Source organism: Nicotiana tomentosiformis, chromosome 6 (assembly GCF_000390325.3).
Source record: "Nicotiana tomentosiformis chromosome 6, ASM39032v3, whole genome shotgun sequence".
Classification (NCBI taxonomy): domain Eukaryota; kingdom Viridiplantae; phylum Streptophyta; class Magnoliopsida; order Solanales; family Solanaceae; genus Nicotiana; species Nicotiana tomentosiformis.
The window spans coordinates 93,088,991-93,105,110 of NC_090817.1; the positions used below are offsets into that span (position 1 = coordinate 93,088,991).

Consider the following 16,120-nt stretch of genomic DNA (forward strand, 5'->3'; position numbering starts at 1 on the left):
CCTTCTATAAATAGAGAAAATTTCAATTTATTATGTACATAAATTTAAGATTTGATTAATATATCAATTTTTCTCTATACTTATTTTTCGGTAGTGCGCTTATTTTATAACACAAAACCATATCTCACTTTTTGGGAATAAGCTAAACATTCAAGTTTCACCCATACGTTTAGTTTAGACTTTCGGATCAGATTCGTTGAATATATTTCAGACCAAAACAGAAAAAAGGGACGTGCAGTGTGGCATCCACGTCATCAATACATGGGGCCCATGCATGCAACTTTCTATTACGTAAAGCAGCGACACGTGTCCACTCGCCACGTGAATCGTCCGTGCCCACTCCTTTCCCGAGAAAAGAAAAGCAGCTGACTCAAAACCAAGCATGTACAGACCTACAAGCTAAGGAAGCCAGCGTTTGCCTCCTTTTTGATTGATTCTCTTCTTTTTCCTCAGAGATTCCAACACCCTTTTTACGTATATTTACAAAGAGAGGAAAAAGAGAAGAAAAGGTGGTGTAAAGTTTTCAGCTTTGTTTTATTGTATTGAGTTATTATGGAGGATGGGCATGTATCAGGTTCAAGAAATGAGAACAGTAGAACAGCCAGAAATAATAATGTTGAAATTTCAATAGCAACAGCGTCATCAATGTTTCCTGGTTTCAGGTTTTCACCGACGGACGAAGAACTAATTTCATATTACTTGAAAAAGAAACTTGAGGGGTCTGATAAGTGTGTTGAAGTTATTTCTGAGGTTGAGATTTGGAAACATGAACCTTGGGATTTACCAGGTACCTCCTTTTTTAGTATTAACACATGATATATGTGTGTGTGTATTATATATATTTATATACGATAGGTGGCCACTGACCATCATAATTCATAAACCTGTCGCCAAAGTGGGAGCAGAGATAGGCTCACATTGACTGTTACATAATTAACATTGATATTGCTTGTTAGCACTCACTAATTGTTTCTCCCTGTTGCATATTAATGTATTTTTAAGTTAAGCAAAAATTAGGTGAAAGGAAGTATTGACTCTTGAATATGTTTATAATGATTAGCTTGTTTGAACTCTGCCTATTCGAGCTTGGCAAAGTTTATAATGAGGAAGGTTGTGCTAAGTTAAAGGCCAAGTTAAAACAGTCTAACTATGATGAGTTCTTAAGTAGAGCAAAATGGATATATTCATATAGCTAACCTCGACCAATTTGGGATAGAGACATAGTTGATTGATTGAGTGAAAATAAGTTATGAGTTTCTAATATGTAATGGTTAAAATGTATACATATGATACGTATTTATTCCAGGAAAATGGAAATGAGTCTAGAGAGAGAATTTTTTATGTGCACTGTTTTCTATCTTACTTGGCATTTTTTCTGGGTTCAAATTCTTTTTTGGGGGTCGAAGGCTCAGAGGTGGATTGCAGTAATTATATGTTTTTCAAGATTTTTCACAAAGTTTGAAGCTTTAAAGTTCTTCTCAAGTATTAAGGTTGTAGGAATGATTCTAGATGCCCTGTGTTCTTTCTCTTGGATTTGCTCTTATTTTTGACTTACCTTAGTTTTTATTCCTTTTGATTACATTTCTTTTCATTACTTCCTTTTTTTCTATTTTTCCTTTCTATTCCTAGTAATGTGATTGTTTCCGCAGTATATTCTATATCGGATTCTTTTTTTTCCCTAACTAGACTGCTCCTTTTTTCCTTGTTTTGAGTACCTTAGAATAGAGGGCATTGATGCTCATATATTCCTTGTCTTCAAAGGTGTTCTATTCTTACATTGGCGAAACTAATAGGAAAGCACATCTACACAAAAAGAGAAAAGAAAGGAATAACCTCCTCTAGGATATTTTCCACGTGTCAACTTCTTCGACTCTTATGTTGATTACGCTATATTCGTGATTGAAAGTGAAGAATCTCCAAGGAAAAAAGGGAAGAATCTCTTGTTTTTTTTTTGTCATAAAAGCAATCATGTTAAGAGTGCTTTTAAATGAAGTCATGTCATAGGGGTTAGAAATCTAAACTAAGTAGATTTATTGCTTGAACATGTTTTTACTGAATTTTATTAAGATTCAGTACCAAGGTAGTAAAGAAGTACAAAAGAATGGACTTGTCTCCTTCTAAGTATAGCAAGTCCACTGTAAGATCTATGCCATTTACAGTATTCATTTTCTATCCAACAAATAAGGATTACTAAGACACCTATACTTACCAAAAGATAAAAAATTTCCCTTCAAAACATCTATGCTTTTGGGTTTATCTATTATTGATTCAATATGGAATCTATTTTATGACAAGTGAGCTGCTGTCTAAAACAGCTGAGTAAGTTCTACTAGAGGAGAACTGCTAAAGTTTCACACTGAATGAAGACAATGTAATGATAGTTACCGAAAAAATATGTAGACAATAGAATGACATATTTGGAAGGCTGGGTAGTTATACCATCATATTTAAATCGGCTGCAGTTGCACGAGAAAAATGGAGTTTGGAAACTGAATTTCACAGTTCCAAAGAGTAAGAGAGAATGGTCCTGAATCCTGGTCATCCCTTCTCCTAGTAGCAGAAGATGATATAAGAGTCTATGAACTTTTACCCTCTTTTGGGTTGGTAAGGATGATTTCTTATGCTTGGTCTTCTATCTGTTACTTCTATCTGTTCCTGAAACTTTAGAACTTATATAGAAAATAAGGTCATTTACATGGCCTCTCTTATTGTACTGCAGCAAGTGGAAAATAAAGCTCAGATGGCATTGAGGTTGGATCTTCAACTGTGAAAGAGAATAGGATCCCCTGCGTACATCTGGTCAAGTTAGAAATAAGGTCATGAAAAAAGTATGACATATTTAGATGTATTACCACTTAGGTCTATGGCAAATTTAGAGCATAGGTTGAAATCTAGAATCTTGGCAGTTTCCTGGTCCAGGCACTATTGGCCTTCCAATAATCAGATTTTGAATTTTTATTGCTTGCAGAGGCACTTTTTTAGCATGATTTTCTTCATGAATTACTTCTCTGAATGATTAATATCTTGGTCAAACTTTATAGAGTAACTATTGGCTTTTTACGCTCTCTATTTGTAGTCATAGATTATTTAGTTTTGATGTGTTGACTGCCCTTCCTCTGCATTTTAGGTAATATTTAACCAAATGAGTTTTCCTTTGACCTAGATTTTCCTAAAAGTACTTTTTAGAACCTGTAAATCCTATCATTTTGAGTATGTTCTTATTTGCTTCTATAGTTAAATGCTTAATTTAAAAGGCGCTTAGGATGTCTACCATCTGTCCCCAATATGGAGGCCTTACATATTTTCTGTCTCGTGTTCTTCAACCTTATTTGATTGCCATTGGTCACATGCCTTGATATTTTGATGGTTTGGATATGCAAAGCTAATCATCATAATATAGGTCATCACCATACAGCGTAGAGTAGAAGATTATTGTAAATATTATCTAGCTGATTTTGTCCTCCGTTTTAGAAAGGCGCTCGGAAATTATGAGAAGCATACTTTATGTTACCACCTTCCAGCAGCTTCACCCCCAAAAGATATTCATTTGACTGTCTTTGCTAATTACTTTCTATTAATTGATCAATCCCTATTTTACATGTTACCAGCTAAATCCGTCATTCAATCAGATAATGAATGGTTCTTCTTTTCTCCTCGTGGAAGGAAGTATCCAAACGGATCTCAAAGTAAAAGGGCAACTGAATCTGGTTACTGGAAGGCCACAGGAAAAGAACGTAATGTGAAATCTGGTTCGAATATCATGGGCACAAAGAGAACTCTGGTGTTCCACACTGGTCGAGCACCTAAAGGACAGAGGACACACTGGATAATGCATGAATATTGCATGAGCGGAAGCACTAATTATCAGGTACTTAAGAGCTCTGGCCTGTCGGTTAGTGACCCACCAACCTCGTGTGATGAACTTCCAACCTTTTCAGCTACAACGGAAAATTCAACTACCTACTGTTAGTTATTTGTTGAGTAGAATATGTTGTTCGTATATGCATATCATCCTAAATTTTAGCATTGATAGTTTATTTTGTTATTTAATGCTGAATGGTTTGCTCAATTATAGTTTATCAGAAGTGAGAAAAAAGAAGGGATGTGTTGTCAATATAGCGGTTGCTCAAGGATGCTCTATAACCTGCTCTTACTGACTATAGCAACTGAAAAGAAACTTGTAGAAACAAATAGTTTTATTTGTGGTAGGCCATCACATAAGATACTATAATGTCCGATACAGTCATATTCATTTTGCATACTGTTAAGAACTTAAATAAACAAATATAAATATATTTACCTGGAATGTTCAACTGTATTATGTGATATTTGAGTGATGATATGATTCAAGATAGAAGATTCACTTCGAGCTACTTCTGTTTAACTGTTAGGTGTAAGACTTGGTGGCATGTCTACGCCATAATTGTTCTTTCTTGATTCAATCTAATTCATCCCATTGCAGAAGCCTTCACCAGGTCTTGATAGGTTACCGAAATTCAATTATGTTATCACTTTATTCGCTCTGGAGATTTATATTGCACATATTGTATTTCACCTTGTTTCGCTCAATGAGATAGTTTGTTTGCTGCAATAAACCACTTGCTGAAAATATGTCAATCCTCTGCATCAATAAAGTGCTTTGAGTGTTCGGTCTGATGTGTTATACAGGATTCTATGGTTGTCTGCCGCCTCCGGAAGAATAGTGAGTTTCATTTGAATGACACCCCAAGAAATCAACTGGCTGCTATCGCTTGTGCAACCACTCAGTCTGGAGCAGGACAATTGGGCAGCTTGGAATTGGTCACTATAGGGGATTGCTGTTGTTCAAAGGAAGGGAGTAGCAGTTTTTATTCCCATTCGGTTGAGCAGATTGACTCTGGATCAGAATCTGATAAACCAACTAAAGAGTTCTCTCAGCACGATTCCTCTGGCCACTTCAAGGTTTTGGTTTTACGGCCATTTTTCTGTTGCTCTTTCATTAATGTGTTACTTTTCTGTGGTGTTGACCCTTTCCATATATTAACATAGTTTCTTTCAGAAAATGAAGATATTAGATGAAAACACAACATCATCTGATGGCATATGCTTGAGTGCCAAGCCATTTCTTGTTTTGGGTCCTAATATACAGCTGTGTGGAATTCCAGGATTGTGATGGTGAAGAGGACTGGTTTGCTGATATAATGAAAGATGATATCATTAAGCTAGATGATTCTTCATTGAACGCCCAACCTATTTCCATGGTCCCCAGTAGGCCTGAATCCTCTATATCAACTCATGAAGCTCAAGCTGCGATGTCCGGTGTGGCTCCTTTCCAGGGCACCGCTAATCGAAGACTCAGACTAGTAAAAGTAGTGGTGTGTCCAGTAGAGGGATCCAGAATGTATGAAGCTACCAAAAAGAATAAAATCGGAGTGAGCACAACTAGTTCAGGAAGATGGCTGAGAAACATGATTTCAGTTAAAAGGATGAAGCAATACGTGATGCCTATATTTCTGGTAGTCTTTATATTATTGGTCATGCTTCTTAATATGTTGGGAGTCTCATAGCAAGTGAAATGGCTTAGGCGTGTTCTCGTTTTGACGAGCTGCTGAAGTTAAATACCTATCTGGTATGTTGTTTTAGTAATATTCAGAATGGGAGTTGAAAAAGGAACGAGTGTCTGCACTATGTTTGTGGTATTTGAGCTTACTACCTTGTTGTTTCAACACAAATGTATAAGGTGAGAGCCTGTGACTGTAAATAGATTGTGTAATAGAGGTAGAACTTTAGATGGTGGCTATGAACAAATATACAACCATTTGTTTGTACTTTGATTTACCTACATGTATTATTACCTGTTAATTTTCAGCTGAAATGTTATGCCCTTCAAAAATTTGAACTGCGATATATATCATTTTTAGAATCCCTTTTGTCACAACATATGATTGTGTTAGGGAGAAAAATATATAGAAGAATATTGACCTATATAGACAATATAAGTGTTAGAAGAAGGGCGTGACATCGGTATTAATACTAGCTCTATATTCAGTAGTGATGGTCACTGGCTCGACACTATTAGAAACCTAAACCCTAGCATACCTTCTAAGCTAATCCACTGGAATACCCTTTTCCCTTTCATCATTTGGAACATCTGGATTAAGAGGAATAATAATAACATTAATAACACAACTAGGGTTGTTTCGCTTAATTTTGCTTTAAACCAAGCTATAGAATACGAAGTAATGACAGAGCAAGAGGCAGAATTGAAATTTTCGCGAACAAGTTGCTCATAGTCCCCGGGATTGTTCTGTGATAGAATGCAGCCTCATTCTCCGAGCGCTACTTCTAAAACGATCGTTAAGGTCATTCACTCGGTGGCTCTGCTACCGATGGATCAAGATATGCTGCCTACCTATCATGCCAAAGGCGTTGCTGGTGGATATGCCAAAGATGTCCTGGCTCTGAACCTAGCAACCTTACTAAACGCATTCCCATCCAAATTAGCTGGATAAGGTCACCTAGGGGATGATATAAACTCAACATAGATGGAGCCTTCAAAAATGGTGAGACACACGGTGGAATTGGAGGCGTATTTAGAAATAACAATGGGACTGGGTGATGGGCTTTCAAATGAAAACCCTTTCTAAATCACCCATCGACACAGAACTACAGACTCTTCCATGGCCTTCAACTAGCATGGGAATAAAACCTTTATCCACTTGAAGTGGAAACAGATGCAACCCAGGTAATTAATTTCATAAACCATGGCAATGCCACTCATAACACTCTTATTAATAATTGCAGGTGGTTGATATCCAGAATGGCCATGTTGGTGATCAGACATAACTTCCGTCAAGGGAACAAAGTAGCACATCTTTTGGCCAAAGAAGCATCAAGGCATATAAATATCAATAAACTTAGTCGTCTAGCTATCCCACCACCTTATGTCACGACCGGGATGCTGGCGGACAAAGCTGGTGAAGTTTAAATGAAGTTCGTGTCTGTTAATGTATGTAGACAATTAGCTAAGCTTGGTAACCTCAGTGCCATGCAAGGCCTATCGTTAGTATGTAATGATCCAATGGATCAAATGACTGTTATGACTTAGCTTTTAATGAATAAATATTTTCAGTTTCTCAACAAAAAAACAGGTGTTAGAAGAAGGCAATTCTTCAAATACTATTATACTCCATAATTGAAAAAGTTTCTGAAAGTACAAGAGGGGGTGAATTGTAGCCTTTTTAAATTTCTAGTCGACTACTTTTTAGACCTAGTCGACTTATGCGGAGATAGCATGCACCAAAACTGTTAGTACTTCAATTTAACCAGATACTACTCACAACAAACAGTAAGGTGTATAATAAAATATGAGAGCAGTAAAATAAATGACACCAGGAATTTTATACTGGTTCGAAACCAATGTGATATCCTAATCCAGTCTCCTTGTGTTGCAAGGATGTTATCTCTTGAGCTCTTTGTAATTTTGGTTAAGTACAGCTTGTGTGATTTTCAACGTTCACCACCAACGTTTACAGGGTTGGTTTTCACTCGCTCACAACAACGAACAAAGGTTAGTTTTCACTCGCTCACCAACAACTACCCTTTGGTTTTCGATCGCTCACCAAGAAACAAACAATGACACAACGTCTCAGACATACTGCCTCTTCAATATTTTTCTGTCTCTCTTCTCTCTCTTTTTGTACACCGTAAATTTAAAAGTGAATTACAATGCTTGTTAAGAGTAGAACAAAGAACTTGTAGTTGGGTAGACAATTGTATAGAAGATTGCGCCCTTTTTTCTTTCATATAGCTTGTATATTTATAGCCCTTTCAACTTGTTCTGGCTATTGCATAACCCAAGGGAATTTGACCGTTGCTCCTTTATTTGTTTCCATAATTTGCAGCTCCGGCACTTGTATGAATATGGATAGTATGTTGACTTGGCACTCCTTTGAAGATGGATATACCATAGGCATCTTGGCAATTATTGATTTCCTTTCCTTGTTTGACTTTTTGTATTTGGACAGATCTTAATTGTCTCCACTTTCCTTTCTTGAATATGTAAAGTCTTCATAAGGGGCGGACCTAGAGAATTGGCTACAAGTTCTCGGGAATCCAGTAACTTTTGCGTAGACCCTGTATTTATATTAAGAATTTTACTAAATATTTATAAATATCTAACTGTGAACCCAGATATTATTACATATTAATTTAAAATTACGATAAGAACCCATAAATTTCAAATCTTGAATCCGCCTCTAATCTTCATTGAGTACCAGCATGAGAATCCTTGTGTAGAGGATTCTTTTCCTTTTATGGTAGAGAATATTTTCTCTTTATTTGGATGCAATATCTTGGTTGATCTTCTTTAGAAAATCTTGCATTTCATAATTAATTTCTGCTGCATCTCCACGTGCATCGTTCTTCAACCTTCCATAGTCTTGATTCAATATTCATGAATTTCCATAAGAGCAATAGTCATTCTTTATATGGAACTCAAACTTATTTCCATACATTATTCTCTTTTCATACCAAAGAGGTAATGTAGTAAGAATATTTTCTCATAAATAATAGTTGCATCTTTGAACTCCTATTAAAATTATTCCTTTCTTGATCTTGGAAAATAATCTTCCATAATATAGATATTTTCTTTCCATAGAAAATATATTCTTCTCCGATTATATTGAAGGTATTCCTTTCTTGATCTGGGAAAATAATCTCTTTCCATAATATAGATTGTACTACATTCATAATATATTTTCTTTCCATAGAAAATATATTCTTCCTTGGTCTTGTAGTATCTTTTCTATGTAGATTCTTCCACAAAATGATAGATCTTCTCCATGATTCTAGCAACTTTCCTTTCAAGATGTTGAAAAACTTTTCATCCATAATTTTCGTAGATTCTTCTTCTGATATTGTAGTAAGCCATTCAATATTTGAAATTCACTTTCAAATATTATTTCTTCTATGATGCTTGGAGATTAAATCTCTGAAAATAATCTTCTTTGATAAATTCTTCACATGATATTCTCTTTCCCATATTTGTTTGGATCTTTACCAGCATCTTCTTTCTTGAATAAACCTGTACAAAAATAAGATTACCACAAGTAAATATTCTTTGATTAATAATTGTGTTGGTTTGTTATCATCAAAATTAATACGTGAAACCTTAAAGCTAACAATCTCCCCCTTTTTGATGATGGCAAACCATTGAGTACAAAATAAGAAAATTTAATCAAAGACTTAATTAAAGACAGTAATGGAATAAGTTAGATAAATTGTTTACTTCCTTGAAGTCATCTTCTCGAAATGCTTGTAGTACATCAAGTGTGAACTCCTTCTCACTCTATGCATTCCTCGGTTATGCTCCCCCTGTCTCCATACATTCTACTTGAGTTTTCTAACTTTTGTACATATTATTTTCTCCCCTTTTGTAATCATCAAAAGGGTATACTTATTAAGCAAGAGAACAGAATAACAACTAATCAAATCTTAACATTTTCCATAAGACCCATCAAGTAGCGTGAGACCACATGACCATTTCAATTATCAAAACTAGTACACAACTGAGAACTATTATCCGTACGCATCTAAGATTTATATAAGTAATTAGAGAAATTAAATACTTTTAAAATATCAAGTTGACAAAATGATTTGACACAAGTACTTGAGAGCATATATGAAACATAATAAATTACACATGCACTTTAGGTGGACCAAAAGATGATTTCAAATGTTTAAGGGACATATAATGGTAGAGAATATTTTGAGTCACTAGACCATATTAACAGAGAAAAGTTTTAACAACCATTTGAGTAAAACTTTTCAAGTATTAGGTATAGTAAAACAAATTAGAAGGCTGAAAATATTTGTAAATGATCAGAATCTTAGGCAAACTTCAACCTATGCATTGAAACACATAAATGATAATCACAAAAGAGGTAAGATGATTATGAATTATTTTTACCACAAAAGGATACACGAGAATGATACTAATTTCTTTTCTGAAATGAGAAAGTGTAACGACTCGGCCGGTCATTTTGAATATTGTAATTCCTTTCCCTTATTTACTGCTTAATTTATATCTTGCAATTGATTTATGACTTATCGGGTTAGTTGGTTCGGGTCCGGAAGGAATTCGGAGTGAAATGAGACACTTAGTCTCATAATTAAAAATTTAAGTTAGAAAAGTGGACCGGATATGGACTTATATATAAACGACCTCAGATTTAAATTTTGATGATTTCAATAGCTCCGTATGGTGATTTTGGGCTTAGGATCGTGTCCGAAATATTATTTGGAGGTACGTAGAGGAATTAGGCTTGAAATGCCGAAAGTTTAATTTTTGAGAAGTTTGATCGGGGGGTTGACTTTTTGATATCGGGGTCGGAATCCGATTATAAAAATTAGAATACCTCTGTTATGTCATTTATGACTTGTGTGCAAATTTGAGGTCAATCGGACGTGAATTGATAGGTTCCGGAGTCGTTTGTAGAAATTAGAAATTTTAAAGCTCATTAGGCTTGAATTTGGGTGTAATTCATGATTTTAGCGTTGTTTGAGATGATTTGAAGATTCGACTAAGTCCGTATGATATTTTAGGACTTGTTGGTATATTTGGTCGAGGTCCCGAAGGGCTCGGGTGAGTTTCGGATGAGTAACGGGTTGAATTTTTAACTTGGAACTCTGTTGGAATTTTTCTGATGCACCATCTGGTTTCCTTCATCGCGTTCGCGAATGGAGCCTCGCGTGTGCGAAGAGGAACTGAGAGGCTGGCAATATTTGCTCTTTGCGTTCGCGAAGAGAAGCACGCGTTCGCGAAGGGTGGACTGGGTATACATCGCGAAGGCGAAAGGTGTTACGCGTTCGCGAAGAAGAGAGGAAGCAGCTGAGGACCCCAGGCAATTGGTATACGCGTTCACGTAGGGGGTGTCGCGTTCGCGTAGTGAGGGAGAACGAATCATCGCGTTCGCGAGGGGTTGAACGCGTTCGCGTAGAAGACAGTGAGGCAGAGGCATTTTTGTGCTTCACGAACGCGAGGGTGATGTCGCGTTCGCGAAGGAGGAATTTGGACAAGAGCTATTTTTTGCTTCGAAAACGCGAGGCACTGACTGCGTTCGCGAAGAAGAAAAGCCTGGGCAGTGAGTTTAAGTTCTGACAATGGGATTTTGTCCCATTTTTAATTTTTGACGATTTGAAGCTCGGATTTGAGGCGATTTTGGGTGATTTTAAGAGGAAACAACGGGATAAGTATTCTTAACTCAATATTGGTTAACTTACCCGAATTCATGGTTGTTTTAATCATTTAATTGGTGAATTGAGTTGGAAAAAATTAAAAACCCTCTTGGTTTAAATTGAAGATTTGAGGGTCGAGTTGGGGTCGGATTTTAGTAAAATTGGTATGGTTAGACTCGTGGTTGAATGAGCTTCCGGATTTTGTAACTTTTATCGAGTTCCGAGATATGGGCCCCACGTGCGATTTTTGAGCTAATTTTTAGATTTTTTTGGAATTTTTTTTTTTTTTTATGGAATTAATTCCAATGAATTTTATTGACTGAAACGAATTATTTATGGCCAGATTCGAGGCGTTTGGAGATCAATTCACGAGGAAAGGACATTGCGGAATAAGAATTTCACGGCTTGAAGTAAGTAACAGTTTTAAATCTGGTTCTGAGGGTATGAAACCCCATATTTTGATATCATGCGATTATTTTGGAGGTGATGCACATGCTAGGTGACGGGCGTGCACCGAGGGGATTGTGACTTGGTCCGTCCCGGAAAACTGTAAAGTTGAATAATTTGTTGTTAGCTATATGCTCTCTATGTGTTGATAAAATTTGACTGTAAATCATGTTAGAAATCATGCTTAGGCTATGTGATAGTACTGTTGGGACCCACAGAGGTCGCGTACTTGTTGAATTGCCTGCTAAATGCTATATGTACTCAGTCTCAGTTTTTACTTGCACATTTTATCTCAGTCTCTGTTATTATTATTAATACATCATATCATTGTTGTTTGGGCTGATTTCATGATTATTGAGAGCTCGAGAGACTGGAGAGATTTATGACTGAGTGAGGCCAAGAGCCTGAATGTGAGATATTGATACTATAGCACATGAGTTGGCCGTGCGTATCCTTATATTATACTATAGCACGTGAGTTGGCCGTGCGGATCTTTATATTATACTATGATACGTGAGTTGGCCGTGCAGCACGTGAGTTGGTTATGCGGATCCAGATATTTATACTATGGCACGTGAGTTGTCCGTGCAGTATGTGAGTTGTCCGTGTAGATTATAGCGCTTGGGCTGTAGGAGTCCCTTCGGAGTCTGTACACCCCCAGTGAGCGCGGGTACCCATTGAGTGAGTGATGAGGGCTGGGAGCCCAGAGAGTGATGAGGGCTTGGAGCCCAGTGAGTGATTGTTGCTCTGAGAGGTTGTACTTGAATTCCAATTGTTGTTGCATTTAGTTGCTATCTGTCATTGTTGTGAAATTTCTGAAAAATTATTGATATACTGATTACATGAACAGGAACTGTATAAAAATTGATTTGACATTAAATTGCCAGATTTGATAGCATGTCTATTCTTTGTTGGGATTACTGGAAATGAACCATAACTGTGTAGCTCGTTACTATTTTCAGTTCCTTATTTATTATTGTTACTTGCTGAGTTGGTTGTACTCATATTATACCCTGCACTTCGTGTGCAGATCCAGGTATTCCCGGACATAGCGGCTGTTGATTCTTCCGTATAGCTAATTTTCAGATTCAAAGGTAGCTGCCGTGTTTCGCATACCTTGTCTCTCCTTCCCTATCTCTGTATTACTATACTTTTGGTCTTAGACTATTGTAGACCGTACTTTTTCAGATTTGTATTCATATTAGATGCTCATGTACTCAGTGACACCAGGTTTTTGGGGAGTGTTCGTATTTGTATTTGGGAGATTTTGTATTGTATTTAAATATTATATTTTCAGACATAAAAAAAATTGTGGTTTAGTGACATTAACGGCTTGCCTAGTATCGAGATAGGCGCCATCACGACGGGTGAGATTTTGGGTCGTGACCAAAAGTGTCTCAATATCCTCAGGACATGCTTCCATGTTACCTTACCTTTGGCATATTTCTCTTTGGTTAGAGAAGTAGACGGTTCACAGAATTACTCATGTACTATGAAGTTCTAAATCAAGCCTCTGGAATAGTTTTCTTGAATGCTTGGCTTTATGAACGAACTTCCATTCTTGCTTTGTATTATTTGAGATTTGAAGAGGAAGGTTAATTATCCCTTATACTCTCAAATTCAATCACCTTGCAAACTCTACGAAATTCTTGATACAACTTCCCGTTAGTATCATCAAAATAACTGTGTGTAGCTATAATCCCACAATCATGCCTTTTTAAAAAAGATTAATTTGAAAAGAACATAAACTAACTCTTAGAGATGATTATAAAACAAATTGGTTACATGAACATTGTTAGAAATTCTTAACATTATGGGATGTTTTAAAGAAATCTTTCAATTATAAAGCCATGTAAAACATATTAAAAATATTTAAAAACTCTATAAGATGCCCACAAAGATACTTTATAACAATAATTTCAACGAGGAAACAAACCTTCTTGTTGTAAAACCTTGAGCTATAAGATTACCCCTGTTATTCACAACCTTACCATTTTCATCATGCCCGTGAATGAATGTCAGTGATAGTAGCTCACTTGACTTGGTAATAAAATTCTCACACTTCAATTCATTCAAATTCTTTCAGTTCGAACTCATTATGCTTATCACAAATATTCCTTATCCAGCTTGTGCAAATGTACCCTTATTGGCTTATTGCTTGTTCTCAAAATATTCCCTTCATCCTTATTCACAAGATTACTTAAAGAGATGTTAGTTAAAAGAAACCGTGTAGAGATGACTTTACAATTACTATTCCAAATATTGAAGAATTATTAGTAGAGAAATGCTAAAAGGATATAATGAATCTTGCCGATTCCTTACCATGGTGGGGGAAAGCATTTGCAACAAAAAATAGAAATAATCAACACTTGATTTTTCTTCCTTCTATATCCACATAAGGTGTCCTCTAATATAGATCCATAACATAACCTAATTAAAGTGAATAATCTTCAATAATAGAGATACATACCTTTTGTCTTCAAGCTTTTGAGTATTGCCCAAAATGTTTCATGTACAGAAGTGGCCTCAAAGTTAAATAACTTTCTTGGTCTTGAGTGAAGTATTAGTATTCTTACCAAGAAAGTAAATATTATACAAATAATTCACTTCAAGAATAATCTAAGACGCATATAGGCATGAGTCAAGTTTGTACGATATCAATATAATCGCATGCTTGCCTGTCCTAATATCTATGCAAATGGCATGGTTCATGCAAGACATGCACTCAAGCTATTTAAAGTCTCTAAGTCATGGATAAAAAATAATACCAAATAGAATATCAATGTGAAGTAGCTAGTGAACTCAAAGTGTATATAGGTGACTAATATACATATACTAGGCTATACTTTATTAAACCAATAGCTGGATATGTATCACCTAATGCAAAGAGAAAAACTTGAATAAACCTTAGCTATACCAGTCACTCTTTTAGATCATACGTCGTATTTCCTTCATCCTCTGTTGAATATGTAAGAACTTTGAAGCATCTTTAAGCGTGTTCCTCGATCAGCCTATATGCAAACATCTTTGATCCTTTTTATGGCTGGACTTAGAAATTCCTGCAAAACAAATTAGTTTATTTTTAGTGCCCAAACCTTTTTGGGTCCTTCATAGTTAGTAGCTTGTATAATTGGAGATACATATAACTGTTTAGGTCTCCAAATAAATTTTGATCTAACACGACTTTTGGCATAATTACATGCAAATGCCTTATGTCCAAAATTACCACAGTAGTGGCATGTAACAAAAGAAGTTGAGTATTTACCTGCAGGTGCCTTAGTCGACTTGTTTGAAGTAGGGCCTCTACTAGTAGATCCCTTGTCAGTCAACTTGGAGTTATTAAGAAAATGAGCCCGCTTGTTCGGTCGATCAAAATGGTGACGTGAAGATTTGTGCAAACTATTCATCTATTTGTGAAATTCCGTATTTTCTTCTTGAAGTAAGTCATTTTCAACCTGATATTCTTCGAGTAGAATATCCCACTCTTCCTTTTCCTTTTTCAACTTGTTATATTCTTCAAGTTGGGTCTCTAAGTTTTTCTTCTCCCGTTTAGTCTTCTTGAGCTCATCAAGAATTTTTCTCATATCTTCTAAAGCCTGTTCTACGATATTTTGAAGTTCATTACATTTATCACAATCATGAGATCTTACCTCACTTGTTTTACTTGGGGCCATGAAGCAGTTGCTTGTAGATTCCTCATGATCATTGTCTGATATATCTTCATCACTCCAGGCACCAAAAGATTTTCTTTTCTCACTTGTCTCACTTCGTGCCATGAAACAAAGGTTGGCAGCTCCACTATGATTTTTATCTGGCATATATTCATCACTCCATACGCTGGAAGATTTTCTCTTCCGATTGCCCTTGGATAGTTTCCTTCTTAGTTCTGGACAGTTGGCTTGGATGTGACCATAATCTTCGCATTCATAGCATTTTCTATCATTATTTTTCTTCTCACTTATTTTATTACCTTTTCTAGAACTTGATTTGCCTCTTCCATTTTTCTTGCTTCTTCGCGTCGTGTTAGAGACAACTCTAGAAAATAGTGCAATATCATCTTGATGTTTGTCTCCTTCTTCTTCGTCTTCACTTTTAGACTCAGCAGTAGTTGACTTAGAAGCAACACTCTTTTTCATCTCTTCATGGTCATGATTTTTGAGATGGGTTTCCTCAAAGGCTATAAGATCTCCACGAAATTCATCATATGATAGTATGTCGAGATCTCCGTATTCAAGAGCAACAACTTTTGGTTGTCATAAAGTGGGTAAACTTCTTAGAATCTTTCTAACTTGTTCACCACTTGAATAAGGTCTTCCAAATGATTTTAGATCTCCAATTATTTTGCTAAATCGGTCAAACATATCTTCAATGGATTCATCATTCTTCATTTGAAACAACTCATAATCACGAATCAAACGGATTATCCTTGTCTCTTTTACTTTACCGGTACCTTTAT

At 36.0% G+C, this 16,120-nt stretch overlaps 2 protein-coding genes across 2 annotated transcripts; one reads left to right on the forward strand and one right to left on the reverse strand.

The window, feature by feature from the left end:
• The first annotated feature begins 372 nt into the window (after window positions 1-372).
• LOC104087779 (NAC domain-containing protein 89-like) lies at window positions 373-5,813 on the forward strand. The gene is made up of 4 exons (XM_009592340.4): window positions 373-787; window positions 3,609-3,868; window positions 4,669-4,941; window positions 5,145-5,813. Exons 1-4 carry the CDS (start codon window positions 553-555, stop codon window positions 5,544-5,546), a joined length of 1,170 nt encoding a protein of 389 aa, XP_009590635.1. The 5' UTR covers window positions 373-552; the 3' UTR covers window positions 5,547-5,813.
• A 9,258-nt stretch (window positions 5,814-15,071) lies between these two features.
• LOC138894420 (uncharacterized) lies at window positions 15,072-15,800 on the reverse strand. The gene has a single exon (XM_070179118.1). The coding sequence runs from the start codon at window positions 15,798-15,800 to the stop codon at window positions 15,072-15,074; it is 729 nt and encodes a 242-aa protein (XP_070035219.1).
• Window positions 15,801-16,120: the final 320 nt, after the last annotated feature.

What these genes read in the sequence shown, in the direction of transcription:
- LOC104087779 (XM_009592340.4), top strand. Translation starts at nt 553, where the DNA reads ATGGAGGATGGGCATGTATCAGGTTCAAGAAATGAGAACAGTAGAACA. An exon ending in GCGGAAGCACTAATTATCAG is followed by an intron (nt 3,869 to 4,668) that starts GTACTTAAGAGC and finishes TGTGTTATACAG; the next exon opens with GATTCTATGGTTGTCTGCCG. An exon ending in ATTCCTCTGGCCACTTCAAG is followed by an intron (nt 4,942 to 5,144) that starts GTTTTGGTTTTA and finishes GTGGAATTCCAG; the next exon opens with GATTGTGATGGTGAAGAGGA.
- LOC138894420 (XM_070179118.1), bottom strand. Translation starts at nt 15,800, where the DNA reads ATGAAAAAGAGTGTTGCTTCTAAGTCAACTACTGCTGAGTCTAAAAGT.